Consider the following 22,019-nt stretch of genomic DNA (forward strand, 5'->3'; position numbering starts at 1 on the left):
TGCTCAGCAAGGAGAATAAAAAGCCTGTCCTCAAACCCAACAAACCTCTCATCCTCGGCGACGCTGTGGCCAGCCGCAAACCCAAGAAAGGAGGTAAACTAACACAATATGTTCGCTGAGGCGTCACTAAAGTCTGTTGTGCTTCCGAAACATGGCAGACCTCTTCTAATGTATACACACGTGTTACCCTCATAGCATCGCTTCAAAAACTTAATGTGTTGCAATTAGCAGAATACTGAAGACATGAAAATTAACGATTATATTTAATGCATATTATGTAATCAGGGCATCTTTGGGGCGGTATAGCTCGGTTGGTAGAGCGGCCGTGCCAGCAACTTGAGGGTTCCAGGTTCGATCCCTATGGGTGAGGGCCGACATCCGGGCAACTGAGCTACATACGGGTTCTTCGAGCCATAGCAACCAGACTGGCGTTGAAAACAAACCGTTGCCATTACTCTTTAACCTGTCGACCTACGCTGGTTAAACCCGTCATTCTGCCTCCAAAATGCCGAAAACTGTGTTGTTTTTGGTTGTGCTAACCACAACTGGAAACAGGGAAAACAAAGGTTGTATTTTGTTCTGCCAAAGCGTGATAAAAGCCCACAAAGACGAGACAAATGGCTCGCAGCTTAATTTACACTGGGAAAACGAGGACAGTTCTCACTGGAGTCCCCCAAAGTCCCGGGTCGTATGTACGGATCACTTCCTTTCTGGTAAACATAAGGAACAAAAATCCACCTTCTTAACCACAACTTGGCTATACGTCCGTGCTAATGTTGTACTTGTTGAATGTGTACCTTATAACGTTCGACAGCTGAAGTTGTTGTACAAAAATAACATGCGGTATATACTATATAGTCTATAGCCTAGCTAGCTATTTTCGAAAACCGGACAACGAGAGGATACCAAAGGCAGCGTTAAGATGGACACCACCGGGAAAACGTAAGCCAGGGCGGCCAAAGAACACCTGGCAAAGAACAGTTGAAGGGGAGCTGAAAGAGATGAAGCTTACATGGGGCGAGGCACAGAGACGAGCACAGCAGCGAGATGAATGGCGTCGAGTCGTAGAAGCCTTATTTCCCATCCGGGAAGAAGAGGATTAAGTTAAGTAAGTAATATACTATATAGTCTATAGCCTAGCTAGCTATTTTCGAAAACCGGTTTCGTTTAAATTTGCACTTAACAGTTGTTTTTTTAAAAACCAATAAACCCTATAATTTTCATGTTGCCATTCAATACATGTAGCCCTCAAATCTCTCAATATTTTATACACTAACACTTGATCTTGTTGTTGATAACTTCCGCGTCTCTTTCTTAGTAGCGCGCAGGCTAAGCTAACTAGCAAGCTAAGCTAAGCCTGAGAAGCTTTAAAGTTCACTGAGACGAGTCTGACGCAAATAATACATTTTCGTTTTTTCACACGATATGCGAATAAGTAAAAATGCGTAAATGAAGGATTTAACGCCGACTTCCAAGGCACAACACTCGTTAAATGCTTTTTCTGTCAATGCTGTGTTCGCTGAGAGCTGGTTTGTTTTCAACGAATTCCCGGTTGCTAGGGGATTGGTAGGCGGAAGTGACGTAGATCCGCCCTCACCCATTCTAATCACTGCTGTTTTGTCCTTGGACAAAATACTTTACCCACCTGCTCCCAGTGCCACCCACACTGGTTTAAATGTAACTTAGATATTGGGTTTCACTATGTAAAGCGCTTAGAGTCACTAGAGAAAAAGCGCTATATAAATATAATTTACTTCACTTCATCTTTTTTCATAAGCAGATTTGTTGCGTTATATATGTCCCAACAACCAACTTACGATACATAAATGACGTCGCATACTGAATACTGGGTTGTATTGCTTGACTTAGTCAACATGTTGTGACTAGCTAGCTGTTTCGCAAGTATGTATTTATTGGAGTAAAAAAAAAAAAAAAAGAGTCAACCAATATGCTGAAGGCTACACTGAGCGTGAGACGTGTCTTTTCCTCCAGAGGCCACCTGTATCACAGAGTTATCTGTCATGATGGCGTGTTGGAAGCAGAACGCCTTTGTGGACCAGCTGTGCTCCAATGAGATGTCTGACTTCTACACATGTGTGAAGAAGACTCAGGTATGTTTACATGCTCAACATGGCTGGCCGCATCAGGGTTGTAACGGTCAGTACATCGCCTCGCTCCTAAGGTCACGGTTCCATTCATTTTTGACACGGTATAGGAACAAAACGCAAAACAAAAAAACTGCCCAGCTGTTGTGTAAACAGCTGTAGCGATTTTCTAAATGTAACAAACTGCCAGCAGGCAAATCTTTAATATTTTTTTAGGAAGTTACATCCATCCATTTTCTACCGCCTGTCCAAGTTCCTGAAATTCCTCAAGTTCCTTAAGACGATTTCTGTCCATCACTGTGTTGGAAGTTAACAAAGTTGTTTGATCAAACATTAAAACACACTCTCAATTAGCTGACTAAACTTATAGTTCTGAATACAAAATATTCAGAACTAGAGATGCCCGATAATGGCTTTTTTGCCGATATTCCGAAATTGTCCAAGTTTTAATTACCGATTCCGATATCAACCGATACCGATATATACAGTCGTGGAATTAACACATTATTATGCCTAATTTTGTTGTGATGCCCCGCTGGATGCATTGAACAATGTAACAAGGTTTTCCACAATAAATCAACTCAAGTTATGGAAAAAAATGCCAACATGGCACTGCCATATTTATTATTGAAGTCACAAAGTGCATTATTTTTTTTAACATGCCTCAAAACAGCAGCTTGGAATTTGGGACATGCTCTTCCTGAGAGAGCATGAGGAGGTTGGGGGGGGGTGTATATTGTAGCGTCCCGGAAGAGTTAGTGCTGCAAGGGGTTCTGGGTAATTGTTCTGTTGTGTTTATGTTGTGCTACGGTGCGGATGTTCTCCCGAAATGTGTTTGTCATTCTTGTTTGGTGTGGGTTCACAGTGTGGCGCATATTTGTAACAGTGTTAAAGTTGTTTATACGGACACCGTCAGTGTGACCTGTATGTAGGGTTGGGTATCGTTTGAATTCGAACGATTCCGATTCCGATTCTTTGTTTCGATTCCGATTCCTGACGATTCTCGATTCCAATTCTTTTAAGAGGCAGGGTAAAAAAAAAGTTTAGGATATTTTAAATGAGCTAGCTGACCTACAGTCTTTCTGAATGAAATATTCTGACATTCTCCATCAATTTTAATTCTATTAACTTTTTATGAACTTTACTATAAATTCCTCACAGGGCTGTTTAACTAGAATATAAATATCAAATCTATGAACTTGAATATAAATATTATAAATTATGAATACATTTTCCCAGGGGTACACTTTCCTCAAGAGAGCTTTATTTTTGAAAACCTCATGAAAACACATTTACACATAAGTGTATGATGCTACAGGAAACCTCATGAAAACACATTTACACATAAGTGTATGATGCTGCAGGAAACCTCATGAAAACACATTTACACACACAAGTGTATGATGCTGCAGGTACTTAAAAATGTTACCGTGCTCCCACTGATGGGCTAACCTGGTGCAGAAAAGCAAATAAACAATAAGAAACAACTTGCAAAACCCAGTCCAGATTAGCAGCAGGTACAGTATAAAATCAGAGACAGTTCTTGTTTAGGAAAATGACCATATCCGCCTTCTCAGGCAGGATGCGTGAGCGTTCTGGACAGATACATGGGTTCCTGCTGTGGAAAATACACGTTCGCTGGGTGTGGAAGAAGCTTGAACGCATAAATAGGAGAAAGCGCGATCTGACAGCAAAGGATAAGTCTTTTGTTGGTTCCACCGGACCACCACCATGCAGCAGGGTCGTCAGACATAAGTATCGGTGGAACGTCCTGGTACATCTGCAGCTCTCTCTCTACTCGTTTCTTGATGGACATGGAGCTCTGTTATTTCGCGGTTATTTCATTTTTTTTTGTAAAGTAAAGCCACACTTTCGACCGCCGACGCCCGCTATCCATGCTTGAGCTTGACTGACTCGCTCGGCTATGCTAACACTTCCGGCGGTGGGCGCTTCTTCGTTGGTGTTCAGCGGCTTCTTCTTCCGGTTCGGCGGACATATTTTTTTCCAGTCGGCGGACTGGGTATTGAAAATAGGAATCGAAATTTAAACTTTTGAACGATTCCGGGAGAATCGGAAAGTTAGTCCCGGTTCCAATCGATACTCGATACTCGATACCCAACCCTACCTGTATGGCTGTTGACCAAGTATGCCTTGCATTCACTTGTGTTTGTGAAAAGCCGTAAATATTATGTGATTGGGCCGGCACTCAAAGGTAAGGTTTATTGGCGCTCTGTACTTCTCCCTACGTCCGTGTACTACTCTGTACAGCGGCGTTTAAAAAAGTCATATATTTTACTTTTTGAAACCGATAATTTCCGATATTACATTTTAAAGCATTTATCGGCCGATAATATCGGCAGTCCGATATTATCGGACATCTATTCAGAACCTCTTAATTTTTTGCTAAAATTAAAAAAGGTCCTTTTATTTCTCAGCATCCCATCTTGACAGAAAATAACAGAAATGTAGACATTTTTGCCATTTTATTTAAAAAATAAAAAACTCAGAAATCACATGTACGTAAGTATTCAGACCATTTGCTCAATACTTTGTTGATGCACATTTGACAGCAATTACAGCCTCAAGTTGTTTTGAATATGATGCCACACGCTTGGCACACCTATCTTTTTTCTGTAGTTTCGCCCATTCCTCTTTGCAGCACCTCTCAAGCTCCATCAGGTTGGATGAGAAGCGCTGGTTTTCATCCAAGATGTCTCTGTATACACCTACACTACCGTTCAAAAGTTTGGGGTCACCCAAACAATTTTGTGGAATAGCCTTCATTACTAAGAACAAGAATAGACTGTCGAGTTTCAGATGAAAGTTATCTTTTTCTGGCCATTTTGAGCGTTTAATTAACCCCACAAATGTGATGCTCCAGAAACTCAATCTGTTCAAAGGAAGGTCAGTTTTGTAGCTTCTGTAACGAGCTAAACTGTTTTCAGATGTGTGAACATGATTGCACAAGGGTTTTCTAATCATCAATTAGCCATCTGAGCTAATGAGCAAACACATTGTACCATTAGAACACTGGAGTGATAGTTGCTGGAAATGGGCCTCTATACACCTATGTAGATATTGCACCAAAAACCAGACATTTGCAGCTAGAATAGTCATTTACCACATTAGCAATGTATAGAGTGTATTTCTTTAAAGTTAAGACTAGTTTAAAGTTATCTTCATTGAAAAGTACAGTGCTTTTCCTTAAAAAATAAGGACATTTCAATGTGACGCCAAACTTTTGAAAGGTAGTGTATATAAGAATCACATTTAAAAGTGATTCTTTTAAATGTCTTTTTCTCTCTCTTAGCATTACCATATCAGTTTTAAAGTATCAATCAATCAATAAATGTGTATTTATATAGCCCTAAATCAGAAGTGTCTCAAAGGGCTGCACAAGCCACAACGACATCCTCGGTTCAGATCCCACATCAGGGCAAGGAAAAAACCTCAACCCAGTGGGATGACAATGAGAAACCTTGGAGAGGATCGCAGATGTGGGTGACCCCCCCACCCCTCTAGGGCGACCGGTGCGATGGACGTCGAGTGGATCTAGCATAATATTGTGAGAGTCCAGTCTATAGTGGATCTAACATAATAGTGAGAGTCCAGTCCATAGTGGGGCCAGCAGGGGACCATCCCAAGCGGAGATGGGTCAGCAGCGCAGAGATGTCCCCAACCAATGCACAGAAGAGCGGTCCACCCCGGGTCCCGACTCTGGACAGCCAGCACTTCATCCGTGGCCACCGAACCTGTGCCCCCTCCCCCCCTCCACGAGGGAGAGGGGGGCAGAGCAGAAAGTAAAAGAAACGGCAGATCAACTGGTCTAAAAGGGGGGTCTATTTAAAGGCTAGAGTATACAAATGAGTTTTAAGATGGGACTTAAATGCTTCTACTGAGGTAGCATCTCTAACTGTTACCGGGAGGGCATTCCAGTAATTATGGACCAAGAAGACAAAAACATGCATTCATATTTCCCTCCATCGTGACTAGTCTCCCAGTTCCCGCCGCTAAAAAACATCCCCGCAGCATGATGCTGCCACCGCCATGCTTCACTGTAGGGATGGTATTGGCCTGGTGATGAGCGGTGCCTGGTTTTTACATGCCAAGGAGTTCAATCTTTGTCTCATCAGACCAAAGGATTTAGTTTCTCATGGTCTGAGAGTCTTTCAGGTGCATTTTGGCAAACTTTTTACTAAGAAATGGCTTCTGTCTGGTCACTATACCATAAAGGCCTGACTGGTGGATTGCTGCAGAGATGGTTGTCCTTCTGGAAGGTTCTTCTTTCTCCACAGAGGGATGCTGTAGCTCTGACAGAGTGGCCATCGGGTTCCTGGTCACTTCCCTGACTAGACTAAGATGAATGCAACAACGTACAGAGACATGCTGGGTGAAAACCAACGCTGATGGAGCTTGAGAGGTGCTGCAAAGAGGAATGGGAGAAACTGCCCAAAGATAGGTGTGCCAAGCATGTGGCATTGTATTCAAAAAGACTTGAGGCTGTAATTTCTGCCAAAGGTGCACCAACAAAGTATTGAGCAAAGGGTCTGAATACTTATGTACATGGGATTTTTGAGTTTTTTATTTATTTTTAATACATTTGCAAAGCTTTCTACATTTTTGTTTTTTTCTGTCAAGATGGTGGGCTGGGTGTACATTAATAATAAAATTAACTTTTTTGATTTTAGCAAATGGAGATAGGCCCCAGCACCCCCCGCGACCCCAAAAGGGACAAGCGGTAGAAAATGCATGGATGGATTTCAGCAAATGGCTGCAATGAAACAGAAAAACTTTGAAAGGGGTGTGAATACTTTCTGTAGCCACTGTAAATACTGTACATGTGTACAGTAGGGCTTAAAAGTACAATTTCTTGGTTAATGTGAATCTTGCTAAAGGTGCAAGTGCTGGCCACCTTGTCACTGCAAATATTAAAATACCACTATGTCTGAACATTTTTTTTAGCTATTACGGTTTTTAAAGGGCCCCTCTCATGCTGACATCATTGGCATTTATTTCATAGTTCTGGATCTAAAAAGAATGTCTCCTGGTAAAATATTCCCCAGAATAGGCATGTTTATATGTGGGCATCACCCACAGAAGACTGGAGGCAAGTTCATTTTGTGCAGTATGTTTTGGGTTGCACCGAATCATCTTATTTTCATGGAAAATTTGAATGAATGACCAAAAAGGCCCTCGAGGGAAGAGAGACTCGGTCGAAATCGTAATGGAGCTTTCTCTCCTCCGTGGATAGATGGGGTGGTTTCACCGAGAATTTGCGGCTGCTCTTTGGCTTGGAGCAAACACACTAGGGCTGCATAATTAATTGATTTTACAATGTAATCTGTTCAACTATGACAGTGTAAAAAAAAAAAAAAAAAAAAAATATTAAATTGATTTCACTTGTGTTTTGCACGTCCAAGCCAGGCTCCTCCTCTCTGCTTAGAAATATGTTATAGTTCCACACACACATCAGTGTTTTCCATTTATTCACTTATTTGTGGCCACAAATAAACTCACGCTTCCGTGTTTCCCGTAGTTCCTAAATAAAGCAGTTCCTCTATAAACTGATTATGGAAGTGTGGAGGATGTATTATCAATCTGCTTCACAACAGACAATGAAACGCAACAGAAGAATTTTGCGACTTTGACATTATATTTAGCGAAGAGAGGTGATGCATCAAAAGTGAAAGTGTGTTTGTGTCTTGTATTTATTTGGTAATTCTCCACAACGCGCATAAACCCGAGTGCAAAACCTGCTGAATGTTAGGTTTCTTTCAGCAACACAGACACTCTTTGTTACTACTCTACAAAATACTTGTACACGCTCCTAACGCCACTGGTACTTTTGTCTATACTGCTAAGACTTCTAGGTAATGTTTGCAAGTGTCAACACACAGAAATCCTCCATCACTCCCATAAGTGCTAAAAACTGTAACAAGGTTATGCCAATTTTTACACTACTAAGAAATATATAACATTCGTTGACAATCACTAATACGTTTTTACATATTTGTCCAATACCTTTCGTTCTTTAGACACAGGAAGTAAACTTAATTTAAATATGTCAAAGTTATGTTTTGAATGAACTATCAGTATAAGACATTGAGAAGTGGTAATATTAAATATAAGCTTTGCTTCTTCCTACTCCTTTTCAGATATGTTGATGTAACCACACGACATTCCTTAAAAGGGTCCTATTAGGCAAAACTTTCTTACCTGTTGGTACTTATTGTTGTATATTTAGGATCTCCATAAGTCCTGGAAATTAGAAATGAAACCATAGAGGCATGGCTGAGATATTTATTAAACAATCTTGCCTTTCTCATACTTACTCCAAAATATATTTTTGGAATTGGATTAGCTAGGGACGTATTTGTCCCTAGTTACGTCAGCAGATATCTCCATAAATGGTAGAGGTTTACCCGGAGAGCTTTGCACAAGATCACCATTGTAGTCCGACATAATAGCCAGTAAGTTCCTCATTTTTCTCTTTCTATTGTTGTGGGGCAGACTGGCTCGTATATGCACGTGCATCCTTCGTTGTTGCCATTCCTAATACAAAGTAGCGTATAGTTCTAACTTATATATGTCAGTGGACTCCATATGAAAGTACTAGAAACTACAACATGGCTAACAGGGAGAAGAGGCTGTCCGAAGTGGAGGCATGTAAATGACTGCCCACAAAATGGCGCATACTGAAGAGATGGTCAGAAAGCGGCTTAAAGAAAGTCTGTAAAACAATCTGTGCACATTTCTGACTAAAGAACCATCATTACATGTTATGTAGACCACAGGGAAGTGTTTAGAATGTGGGGGAAAAAATCATACGACCTCTTTAAATAAAACTTTATTAAAAGATTTTAGTGCGTGTTTAAGTACTTTTTGAGCTCATTCAACAATCAGCGTGATAACTGTGATATGACCTTTTCATATTGTTACATTTCTTGTAACAAATGTTTTCTCCCTCATAGGCTGCAATGAAGAATGCATCAGAACAGACGAATGTTCCTGGAGGACGTCTGCCACCCAAGCATGTCAACACACTTTTAAAGAGATATCCAAATATACTTAATGAGATCTAGGAACCCAATGTTGTTTTGTTTCTTGAATTACATCAAAAATAAGACACACTTTGTAAAATTGATACAACTGTCTTGCCGACTGGTCCCAGGATCTTCAAGATAAAGTACAAGCTACTCTTGTCATCCTGGGCTGGTCCCTCAATTTCCCCCCCAGAATCATCAGTAGTCCATGAAGGGAAATCTTGCATGGAGTTCCAGAGCAAGGGCGAGTGACTTATCTAGTCTTTTTTCATTCTCTGAATCACCAATCTTCTTTTTGATGGTATTTTAGTCCAACCCAGTCCCTCAGGTCCTTTGCTGCTCTTGGGTCTTGTCTATGTTGTTAGAGATGTTTGAATGAAGCGACTATGTGACGGATGAATTGAGTAAAGGGGCACGACTTATTTGAGTGCTTCACAGACACATAGCTGGTTTGTGGGGGGGCGACATCAAATACACATTTCCCTCATTCAAATGTTGTTGCTCTAATTTTTTTACAACTCTCCCTCTTGAAATTAATCTAACATAAAATATAATTTCAATAAACAATTCACGTTTTCCCCACTGTATTTGTATGTATGTATCTTTCCCAAGGCCAGAAGCTACTTTACTTGAATTGAGTACTGTACAGTGTTAAGGTATATAAAAACTATTATTTCTCTTCAACACACAACATTGGTTCCTTTTTTTTATGTTATTCTTTACATGTGTAAGAATTGGAGAGACTGAACTATTTCAGGAAGACCCAACAGCTCCCACAACTGTCCCACGTTCTGATGACACATTGCCACTAAATATTCAATTCAGTCATTTCAGAAGCTCAGATGAAAGCACTAAAAAAACATTTATATTGATTGACCAATCTTCAATTTAGCAAATAAAGGTTTCATGTTTTCCCTTCATTAATTCTCCTCCCTCATATCAATTGCAAGCACAGGTCACTTAAAAATTAAAATACTTTTATTCAACATAGTTTTATGGCAGTGATGACAATTTATTGCTGATATCCTTGTCACCTCATAAAAATGGCTGCATCATCTTTGATAATATTTTTCCTCCTGCAAAAACAGACAAAGCAGAATTACACATGTATAAAAATAAAGTAAAGACATTCAAGAGCAGCAAGTGCGAGATACACATGTATACAATCAATTACCATGAGCAGTAAGTAAGCAGATGGGAAAAATTATGCATGATATAAGAAAAGGGATACAAACAAATTTATAAACAAGCAAAAAGGAGTTTTTTTTATGAATTAATGATGTGCTTTGTGTATATGTATCCACACACACACACACACACACATGTGCTATATAAGTATACAGAATATATGCCAATTGACAATACACTGTACAGATAATGTGCAGATGGATGAAGGAAATGCCATCCATCTATTTTCTTTCGCTGATCCAAAGTCGGTTCGCGGAGGCAGCAGCTTAAGCAGAGAAACCCAGACTTCACCTCTCTCCCCAGCCACTTCATCCAACTCCTCCAGGCGGATTCTGACGCGTTTCCAGGCCAGCTGGGAAATATTGTCCCCCCCAACGTGTCCTGGGTCTTTCTCATGGCCACCTGCCGGTCTGATGCGCCCTTCGGGGTCGCATCCTGACCAGAGGCCCAAGCCACCTCATCTGGCTCCTCTCGATGCGGAGGAGCAGCGGCTTTATTCTGATCTTCTCACCCTATCTCTGAGGGAGAGTCTTGCCACCCAACGGAGGAAACTCGTTTCGGCCGCTTGTACCCGCGATCTTGTCCTTTCTGTCATGACCCAAAGCTCATGACCATAGGTGAGGATAGAGACGTATATCAACCGATAAATTGAGAGCTTTCTTTCTTCACCACAACGGATCAATACAGGGCCCGCATTATTGAAGACACCGCCTTGATCCGCCTGTCGACCTCACGATCCACTCATCCCTCACTCGTGAACAAGACTCCGAGGTACTTAAACTCCACTTGGGGCAAAATCTCCTCCCCAACCGTTAGAAGAAAAAAAAAGTTAAAGTACCAACGATTGTCACACACACACTAGGTGTGGTGAGATTATCCTCTGCATTTGACACATCACTCTCACCGCCTGGGAGGTGAGAGGAGCAGTGAGCGGCAGCGGTGGCCGCGCCCGGGAATCATTTTTGGTTATTTTAACTCCCAATTCCAACCCTTGATGCTGAGTGCCAAGCAGGGAGGTAATGGGTCCCATTTTTATAGTCTTTGGTATGACTCGGCCGGGGTTTGAACTCACGACCTACCGATCTCAGGGCGGACACTCTAACCACTAGGCCACTGAAACCGGAAGGCACTCCACCCTTTACCAGCCGAGAACCATGGACTCAGACTTGGAGGTGCTGATTCTCATCCCAGTCGCTTCACACCTGGCTGAAAACCAATCCAGCGAGAGCTGAAGATCCTGGCCAGATGAAGCCATCAGGACCACATCATCTGCAAAAAGTAGACACCTAATCCTGCTGCCACCAAACCGAATCCCCTCAACACCCTGAATGCACCTACAAATGATGTCCATAAAAGTTATGAACAGAATCTGTGACAAAGGGCAGCCCTGGAGGAGTCCAACACTCACTGGAGACGAGTCCGACTTACTGCTGGCAAAGCGGACCAAGCTCTGACACTGATCATACACGGAACCGACCGCCACCATCAGGCGGTCCAATACCCCATACTCTCTAAGAACTCCCCACAGGACCGCAAACTCCCATGCACCCTCAAGGACCCTACCGAGCGGATAGAGCTGGTCCACAGTCCCACGACTAGGACGAAAACGACACTGCTCCTCCTGAATACAAAATGGGGAAATAGCTTTGAGGAAGAAACTGTTCCTTAACTTGGTGGTGTCTTACTGGAGGGGAGTCTATTGTTAGGGTTTGACGAGTCCTAAAGAATACTGTGAGTCCCGTTCAAATACATTAGAGGCAGACACCACAGTTCTTCAGTACTTTACACAAAAGTCACAATTTCTCTGTGATTGTTGGTCCAAAGCTAATAAAGACTTTGGCAAAATGATGGTAATAAGTACTATTTTTTTGGTCATTCTGTGGCTCACTTAAAAGAGCCGTTCAATAGACTCAATTCGTTTGTGAACATCACATCTTTTGATTAAACGCTGTTGTGAAGTTTGCCTTTCAGGTTCCTGTCAAAGGATACTGAGTGACACTGCAATGCATTTTGTTGTACTTATTGTGAACACTCAAAACAATGTAGATGTACAGAAGGGAGACATAGCTGAGTGTTTCATAAGTCATTATGAAAGAAAACTAGATCGTTTTTTGCTTTTTCCTTTTTGCACAGACTTTCAATTATTTTGTTTAACTGAAGCGATTCCGTTGCATCACCTTAATTACAGAAGCGAGCTTCTGTAATGCTTGTTCATATTGGTCTTCCATACTCCTCAGGTTTGAAGGTCTAATGGTCTGCTTTTGGATGCCTGGGCTTCCCGCTTCAGCCACCATGTGAAGGAAGTCGTTTTCCTGAGTGGAAGAAAAAGACACTCGGTCAGAAAACGGACAAATCAAATTAACAATCAATAAAACAATTAGTGTATGTAGGGAGGTTGTTTATATGTCACGTGTGGAAGTCACACCTGTATTCCAAGCAGGAAGGTGAAGGCCAGGCCAGATTTTCCAGCTCTTGCCGTTCTTCCAATTCTGAAACAAGAAGCAGATTTATTACAAATGATTAGGGATGTCCGATAATGGCTTTTTTGCCGATATCCGATATTGTCCGACTCTTAATTACCGATACCGATATCAACCGATACAGATATATACAGTCGTGGAATTAACACATTATTATGCCTAATTTGGACAACCAGGTGTGGTGAAGATAAGGTCCTTTTTAAAAAAAATTATAAAATAAAAGAAGATAAATAAATTAAAAACATTTTCTTGAATAAAAAAGAAAAGTAAAACAATATAAAAACAGGTACAGTACATAGAAACTAGTAATTAATGAAAACAAGTAAAATTAACTGCTAAAGGTTAGTACTATTAGTGGACCAGCAGCACGCACAATCATGTGTGCTTACGGACTGTATCCCTTGCAGACTATATTGATATATATTGATATATAATGTAGGAACCAGAATATTAATAACAAAAAGAAACAACCCTTTTGTGTGAGTGTGGAGGTTTTTTGGGTTAGTGCACTAAATGTAGGTGTATCTTGTGTTTTTTTATGTTGATTTAATTTAAAAAAAATTTTTTTAAACGACGCCGATAATTTCCTATATTATATTTTAAAGCATTTATCAGCCGATATTATCGGACATCTCTACAAATGATTAAAATATTTAATCACGATCAATCGCAGTTTGTTCATAATTAAATCAAAATTAATTGCAATTAATCGCAGATAAATATAATTTTTCGTCATTGATGAGTGTACCTCAGAAAGATCATTTGGACAATTAATTTGCCTTAATGAAATGTGTTTTAAACATTATGCTCTTTTAAACAGTTTAACACAAAAAAGACATAAACATGCTTATAAAGACGATAAAATAATATCTGCAGTGTGTTGGTGTCTTGCCAGACGTTTTCTGTTGGAATACAGAATTTGTATTCCTGCTGTAGAAACCCTTGCACTCAGAGGAGGAGCTACACAATTTCACGCATTATTAACACAAAATGTGGATCGTTACGGTCATGCTTTGATTTTTAGAAGCTACGTTTCCATTGCAGTCTTCGCAGAATAAAAGTTATATTACTAAAATGTTGATTGCAACTTATAGATATTTCCATTAAAGGGTGTTCACGCCCGGGAATCATTTTTGGTGATTTAACCCCCAATTCCAACTCTTGATGCTGAGTGCCAAGCAGGGAGGTAATGGGTCCCATATTTATAGTCTTTGGTATGACTCGGTCGGGGTTTGAACTCACAACCTTCTTGACTGCACTTAAATGTAGAATATATGTATAATATAGTTATATTATTCACATTTGAATAATGCTTTATAGTACTTATTGTCTAATGTGAGCGAACTGTGGTGCTGAATTTCCCCCAGGGATCAATAAAGTACTTTCTATTCTATTCTAGTCTAACCTACCGATGATCAATGGTGATGGGTCAAATGCAGAGAATAATTTCGCCACACCTAGTGTGTGTGTGTGTGTGTGACAATCATTGGTACTTTAACTTTAAACTTTTGAGTCATGAGCCGTAATTCTCTTAAAATGTCATCCCGTCAGACTCCACTTTGAGGAAGATATTGCAGCCACTGCTCCGTTAGGTCAATAGAAGACAAAGGCAGCGGGTGATCGCTCAAAGGCAACTTCCTTCCGGCCCCCTAAACTTCTGCTTATTCAGTTCGACAGTGCTATTTGTGAACATACAATAAAGGCTGACTTGTTTCAAGACAGTCTACCTGCTTCACATCGTCACCTCTGTTACAATACACTATTTGGATCTGCCAGAAAACATTTATTTAGGTAGAAATATCACAGAAAACATTACAAAACAACTTTGACAAAGCATGATCGTATTGGGAAACTATTTTTCGTAGTTTTGGTGGTTAGAGCGGATGTGAAGCGTAGTGCTATTATTGTGAAGCTGAATGTGTGTGACTGGTATAAGAAAAGACTTGACATATTTTGAAGAAAGTCTCCAATTAAAGTTACTTTAGACTTCCTCTCTACCACATTTTTTATGCTAAGCTTTTATTCCATCTTAATAAAGCAGTTTGAGTAACAATCTAAGCTTTATGTTATAAATGCACTCAACTGTAATGTAAAGTTGTAAACACGGACATGAAGCTCTTCTTTACAAGCAGCAAAGGCGCCAGTTCGCAGAGTTTGCTCCAATGACGTCGTCTCACAGCTACTGAAGATAAAACTATCTTGTTTTGTCCAGAGAACGACTTGCCGTGGCTTTGGACCTGAGACTTCTATAATGTCCCGCTGTCTTTGTGCATTTCTTCTCGTTATTTTAGAGCAGACGCCATTACATTTCCTTAAGCTACAGAATGGGCCAAGAGTCAAAAAGGAGTCACGGCGTTAAAAAAAAATCATCAACGTTGACAGCCCTAATCGCGACATAACAAGATTGAGGGTTACTTTTACAAACTCACCTGTGAATGTACGACCTGATGAACTGCGGAGCATCGTAGTTGACAACACATTTGACCCCTGTGACGTCAATACCTCTGGCAGCTACATCTGTGCTGATCAACCTGTAGATGACAACATTAGGGAGTTCCAAATCATTCAAACTTGCACCAAATGCAGTGGCCGTATGGATATACCCTGTATTGTTGATTGATAAACGAGGAAACCCATCATAGAGAGTGGGACTGTAGTTATAGTTCTATAGACTGTAAGGCTGCAGCTAACGATTATTTTTCTATCGATTAATCTATAGATTATTTTTTTCGATTAATCGGTTAATCTATAGATTATTTTTTCGATTCATCTATAGATTATTTTTCCTTTTACCGATTATTTTTTATTTTATTTTATTTAAAATGAAGATGAACAAATAAAAGTAGGCCAGTTTTTTCAAAAGGCATGGCTTTTATTTACAAAAAAAAAAGTATGGCCACTCAGTCAACATTGACAACAACATGACAAAATATTCTGTAACAATGTAAACATTTAAAACTTTTAACATTTAACAAAATTAAAAGTAGCTTATTTGCTTTTTAATGTGCAAATATAAAAGTAAACATCCAGTGCAAATCTTAATATTCTGCAATAGTATAAGCATTTCAAAAGTAAAAGTATTGCTTATTTTGCTTTAAAATGTGCAAAAATAAAGATAAACATCCAATACAAAAAAGTGCAAAACGAAATATTCTGTAACAAAAGTGTAAACATTTCAACAAAAGTGAAAGTATTGCTTATTTGCTAAAATGTGCAAAAATAAAGATAAACATCAATACAAAAAAGTGCCAATCTAAATATTCTGGAGGACTGTAAACATTAAGTATTGCTTTTAAAATGTGCAAAATAAACATCCAGTCCAACACAGTACACAATAACCAATTCTACTCATTCCAGTGAGTGGCTAACAGTTGTAATGAAGAAAGGTTAGCATGTCTACTTGCTTTGCTTCTTTTCTTGTTTACAATATTCCCAGCAGCTGAAAATAGGCGCTCAGAAGGGGTCGATGTGGCTGGAACTGAGAGCTAATTAGCCTTCACCTCAAGCCAGGACTGCGAGTGAGCTGAGCTGCAGTTTAAATTTCTAGTAGGTCAACGGGCTCATAGTGATGTTACTAGTAGTTGACTGGGAGGTGTTTATTATCATTTGGGGAGAGTCCACTGCCGGATGCTCACCTGCTAAACACCTATCTGCTCCACGCTGAAGCGCTGACTACATGCGCTCTGAATACGCACTGCTGATTGGCTGATGATGCTTCGTGTGTACCAATCAGATGGTTGTGTGGGTGGGACAATGCTGCGTGTGTACCAATCAGATGGTTGTATGGGTGGGACAATGCTGCGTGTGTACCAATCAGATGGTTGTATGGGTGGGACAATGCTGCGTGTGTACCAATCAGATGGTTGTGTGGGTGGGACAATGCTGCGTGTGTACCAATCAGATGGTTGTATGGGTGGGACAATGCTGCGTGTGTACCAATCAGATGGTTGTGTGGGTGGGACAATGCTGCGTGCTGAGACAGAGGCAGCCGCAGAAGGAGCAAAGCAACTTGTTAAGACTTTAGCAGCTAAAGTTAGCTTTAGCTTAGAAACTCGTTCGGTACAACTCCGTACCGAACCGAAAGCCCCGTACCGAAACGGTTCAATACAAAACACATAACGTTACACCCCTAGCAGATACAAATGACACATTCATGTTTTTGTGTAATGATGACAACGTATGCTAACGCGGACGATTGACTAGTTGATGGTTGATGGTTTTCTTTTCAAATGTTCGTTCATAGCCGTTGTGCTGCTATGATAGGCCATTTCCGCTCGACACAGTGTGCATACAACAACATTATTAGGCTGTGTATTGAAATACTCCCACACTTTTCACGACTTTTGGCGTGCGTTTTTCCCCTCGCTCGCACAGTCTGCTTTGCGCTCCGCCATGACGGTAGTGTGACGTAATTATGCGACGCGTCGACGCACAAAAACGGCGTCGACGTATTTACATAACCGATGACGTCGACTACGTCGACGCGTCGTTTCAGCCTTAATAGACTGGGCCTCAAATGAAACAAATACAATGAATGTAAACATTAACACAAAAATGCAAAACTGTCATGTCAGCAGTGCAGGGAAGTTTGACTTTTGAACACCAGATCCCTTTCAGGTAAATCCGTTTAAAGTACCAGTAGAATGGAAAAGTGTACAGCTCTGGTAATGGGTACATTCGCACCCACCTGCACAAATGTACTTCAAAATGTAACAATCAAAATAAATATGACTTTTTTTGTTTACTAGGGCGTACATATAGAATATGCATTAGTTTGACCATTTAAAATCAACGATAATAAAAAGGAGATGCTTGGAAATAGCATAAAAATGCCCCAAAAACTTGGAAAAACGCGATTCATAGCGTTACTTTTTGGTGTAACCATCATGAGCGTTCTGTTCAGGTATATTTCTTTTATATTTTGAAAAATCATCATATTTATGTATTACTAAATTTAAATAGGTATTGATCAATCTTTAAGCTGTGTGTATTTGATTTCAGTTTGCTTTTGACATCTTATTTAGAATTGTAGTTGAAACTTTTACAACCTTGTGTTGCGCTCTAACCTAACTAGATTTCATTTAATGATCTTATTTTGTGATATTTATTCCTTTTTTACATTTAGTATATTTAAATATTCATTTATAAACATTGAGTACATTTCAAATATCAATAAAATGCAATTGCCTTCATCTTATAGGGTAATGTTTAGTTACACCAAATAATGAGCGTAACACTAAGCTTCATCACTTTGACTTGTAATATCTCTAATTCTGGTGGTGTTTTATGCTTTTTTCTTTTTGGAACATGTACTATACATATAATACAATAAAGTCCCATACAAAATTATGTTTCTAGCAATGCTTTAATTTTGCCTTTGAAAGTAACACTCCAATGTCCATTAGTGGAGCTGTACACAAAAACAATTAGCTCTATATTGAAGCTAATATCATATATATATATATATATATATATATATATATATATATATATATATATATATATATATATATATATATATATATATATATATATATATATATATATATATATATATGATATTAGCTTCAATATATATATATATATTATATATTATATTATATAATATATATAATATATAATAATATAATATATATATATATTATATATATATATTATTATATATATATATTTTATATATATATATATATTATATAATATATAATATAATATATATATATATAGTATATATATATATATTGAAGCTAATATCATATATATATATTATATATATATATATACATATATATATAATAATATATAATTAATATATAATATATATATATATATTATATATATATATATATATATTATATATATATATATATATATATATATATATATATATATATATATATATATATATATATATATATATATATATATATATATATATATATACATATATATATATATATATATATATATATATATATATATATACATATATATATAATTTGTAACACCGAAGGACTTCCAAAGTTTGCGAGGAAATAGATACGATCGAAATAGTATCAATCTCACGGAGATTCCTGAGTCATTTTGAGAGATAATGAGCCAGCCAGGCACGTGATCCGTGAAGTAGCAGTAGGAACCACAGATCCCTTCCCCATCAAAAACAATGCAAATCAAGCAGACTTTGTGAGAGCCAACAATGATTACCTTGGTACAAATGATGATCTAGAACCTTGTATTGTTGATCCTGAATATAAGGAGGGTGAGCTACAAGTTTTAGAAGCTGTGTGCTAAACAGATCCAGCTTTAGTGGAAAAACTAAGCATCATGTAGCAGTACTGCTAAGTGCTGAACAAGATATACACACAATAAAATACAGTAATCACTTACTGTACAATGTCTGCTCTCACAGCGATTTCAACTGATATGTCCATATCGGCCCATTTAGATGAAGAATTAATCATAATCCACACAAAGGGCTAAAAGGAAAAGGTTGTTGTGTTTCTCTCCATCCCCGCGTATACATTGAATGTCACAGATGAACAATTTATACATTCATGGCTAAATCCTCTTAATATCCCGATGAAAGGCATGATTAATAATTTACAGTCTCTCTGAGTATAGTGTAGCATGCACTATAATTAGCTGTCTTATCAATGCGCCGCTAAAAATAGTTTGTCTGCATTAGCACTTATAATAACATTGTTAATATTGGGTTAATATTCAGGTCACGATATGTATAAAGAGTATTGTTGGCGGGTTTTGGATTGTTATTTAGAGGGTTTTGTGGGCGGAATAGAAAAACCCCATTGACTGTTAGCGGACATTTGATCTATTTATGACTTTGAATGCATAATAAAGAAAAACATGTGTGTTCATGTCTTATGTAGAGATTGTGAATAATAGATAGTACAACTCTTTCTATTTGTTGCATATTTCCAGTATGACTGATCTGCTGGCATGGTCAGAGTGCAAAAGCATTCCCATTGAGACGTCATCAGAACCTGAATCTACAGAAATTGCCAAAGACATTTGAAGCAAAATATTCAAAATGGCCGTCTAAATTTGTGGCATTTTGTGATGTTTAGACGGTATTTTCACATACTTTGCGGATTGTAAATACACTTGGATACGGTTGAATGGATACAATGAAAAAAAAGTCAGCATATAAAGTCAACTTGTTTTTCCCCTCAACTGGTATTTTAAGTAAATCATCTGATTCCTGACAACAACGGGATTTTGGTGCTGAGAACCACTGGCTGTATGCCATGTCAATGCAAAAACTTTTATTCTAACCGTTTTAGTAGGTTATCTGTCCACACTCAGTCGTATTAGGAAGTATTACTGTGCACCTTAAGATAACTTAGTACATACACCTGTATGAGGACGAGGGACAGACCAAATATGCAAAAATATAAACATCTAAACCAGTGGTGTCAAAGTCAAAGCCTGTGGGCCGGATCTGGAATGAACTATCTATGGACCCGGGATGATATTTGATTAGTATAAGAACCGGCCCGAAGGCCCCAGCCGCCTGCTGCTGTTTTGCACGTACCAATACTCCATCAGTGTTGGCGCTAGGAATTTTCAAAATGGGGTCCCAGGGACCCCATCAAGTCATAAAAATGGGGTCCCACTTTTTTGTAACCGTTTTGAAAACAAATAATACATGCATGCATTATCCAGTTATATCTCACATTCTATATTGTGTTTTGGAAAAAGGTTGTCATAAACGTTACTTAATTCATTAAAAAAACTATATTAAAACATTTTTTTTATGCATATGTAAATGTATTCAGTTATAAACATTCATTCACTTTCTTCTTTCCTTATGGATCTAAACTTTACTGCTGCCGGTATTTTTTTCTATATTTTTATTGTAATATTTTCAGAATGTGTTTGTTATATTTTTGGCTAAAGTAAGACAAAAAAAACAATCTTTGAAGTTGTCTTCGTTTTTTAGTTTTAATGCTATTATTTGAATAGTCTAGCCCGCGTGAGCACAGATTTTACTCCATGCGGCCCCTGAGCTAAAAAGAGTTTGACACCCCTGATCTAAACCATATAATGGTATTTTCCACCTTGCAATGTTGAATGTATGTTGAATCAAGACCACACAATTTGATCCATCTCCTCACAAAGTTGGCGGTGCATACTTACAGGTGGATCTTTTTCTGTTCAAATGCCTTCAGTGTTGCCTTTCTCTTGTGGGGAGGCAGCCGGGAGGAAAACTCTGCCACTTGAACGCCACCAAAGAGCTTGATGAGCAGGTAAAGTCTGAGTAGTGCAAAAAAGAAACATTCCCTTAAGACATTAAATGGCATTTGATAGGCTTGTGATCGGTGCAGTGTTGTTTTTTCCAACCTGTGAGCAGTCTCTCTGGAATTGGCAAAACAAAGAATGGGGCTGAGCTTCAGTCTCAAGATGAAATGGAGGATGATGAGAGGCTTTTTGCTCAGCGTACAAGGCACATAAAACTCCTACGACACATACCGGTAGTCATTATTCAGTGGCAAATTCAGCACAACTCTATGATTGCTCTTCTATTAAACAGACACGACAAGACTTACCGACAGTCCTGGGGGGAAATCAAAGGGCTCGTGTTTATGGCCGCCAACAACTGGCTGAGCATTGTTGCTGTAACTTGCAGAACTGAAAAGCCTGGGCTGGTTAAGGCCCAGCTGTTGCAGTTTCTCTGGGTTTTTGGTGAGTGTTGCAGAGAACAGCAGCTTCTGAAGTGGCATTTGAGGAGGAGACAAACTAAAAAGACACAGTCAGAGGTGTGCTTAATCAACTGTCACAGATTACAACTTTTATAGTCGTTGTGTTTTTAAAGTGAGAAGCCTCTGTCAGAAGTGGCAAGCATGTGTGAAAGAGAATGTTGGTTTTAAACTGTTTGAAAATGCATAATGTTTAATAAACAAACATTTGCATAAAGCAAACAAATTGTCAAGTCCCATGTTGATAGTATTAAACACATTTGTAATTATCGAAGGTGCACTTATGAAAGATTGAACAATTCGATCTACTTGCAATTATTAACTATGGACAAAATACGATTAATCGCAATTAAATATATCGTTTAACAGCCCTATTTAACTACACCATGTACATATTAAATTATTTAAAATCTTAGGTTATTTTTTTCAGATTTAAACAGGTCAGAATCATTTTCACAAGATCTAAAAAGTAATACCTAAAGTAAATGT

General features: G+C 38.7%; 2 protein-coding genes across 5 annotated transcripts in view; one reads left to right on the plus strand and one right to left on the minus strand.

Annotated features, from left to right (window-relative positions):
- The window catches only part of chchd1 (coiled-coil-helix-coiled-coil-helix domain containing 1), a 10,258-nt gene extending 231 nt beyond the window's left edge, over positions 1-10,027 (plus strand). Inside the window, exons 1-3 of the mRNA XM_062059019.1 lie at positions 1-93; positions 1,993-2,111; positions 9,077-10,027. The exon at positions 1-93 is cut by the window's left edge and continues 231 nt beyond it. Coding sequence (XP_061915003.1) covers positions 1-93; positions 1,993-2,111; positions 9,077-9,187 — 323 coding nt within the window. The 3' untranslated portion in view covers positions 9,188-10,027. The remainder of the gene's footprint in view (positions 94-1,992; positions 2,112-9,076) is intronic.
- Positions 10,028-10,108: 81 nt separating this feature from the next.
- The window catches only part of LOC133657551 (ATP-dependent RNA helicase DDX51-like), a 47,968-nt gene continuing 36,057 nt past the window's right edge, over positions 10,109-22,019 (minus strand). For all 4 annotated transcript variants that reach the window (XM_062059011.1, XM_062059013.1, XM_062059012.1 and 1 more), the window contains 7 exons: positions 21,381-21,570; positions 21,175-21,290; positions 20,971-21,087; positions 15,246-15,347; positions 12,762-12,825; positions 12,514-12,648; positions 10,109-10,224 (listed from right to left, as the gene is read on the minus strand). In XM_062059011.1, coding sequence (XP_061914995.1) covers positions 10,201-10,224; positions 12,514-12,648; positions 12,762-12,825; positions 15,246-15,347; positions 20,971-21,087; positions 21,175-21,290; positions 21,381-21,570 — 748 coding nt within the window. In that variant the 3' untranslated portion in view covers positions 10,109-10,200. The remainder of the gene's footprint in view (positions 10,225-12,513; positions 12,649-12,761; positions 12,826-15,245; positions 15,348-20,970; positions 21,088-21,174; positions 21,291-21,380; positions 21,571-22,019) is intronic.

Source organism: Entelurus aequoreus, linkage group LG09 (assembly GCF_033978785.1).
Source record: "Entelurus aequoreus isolate RoL-2023_Sb linkage group LG09, RoL_Eaeq_v1.1, whole genome shotgun sequence".
Taxonomy (NCBI): domain Eukaryota; kingdom Metazoa; phylum Chordata; class Actinopteri; order Syngnathiformes; family Syngnathidae; genus Entelurus; species Entelurus aequoreus.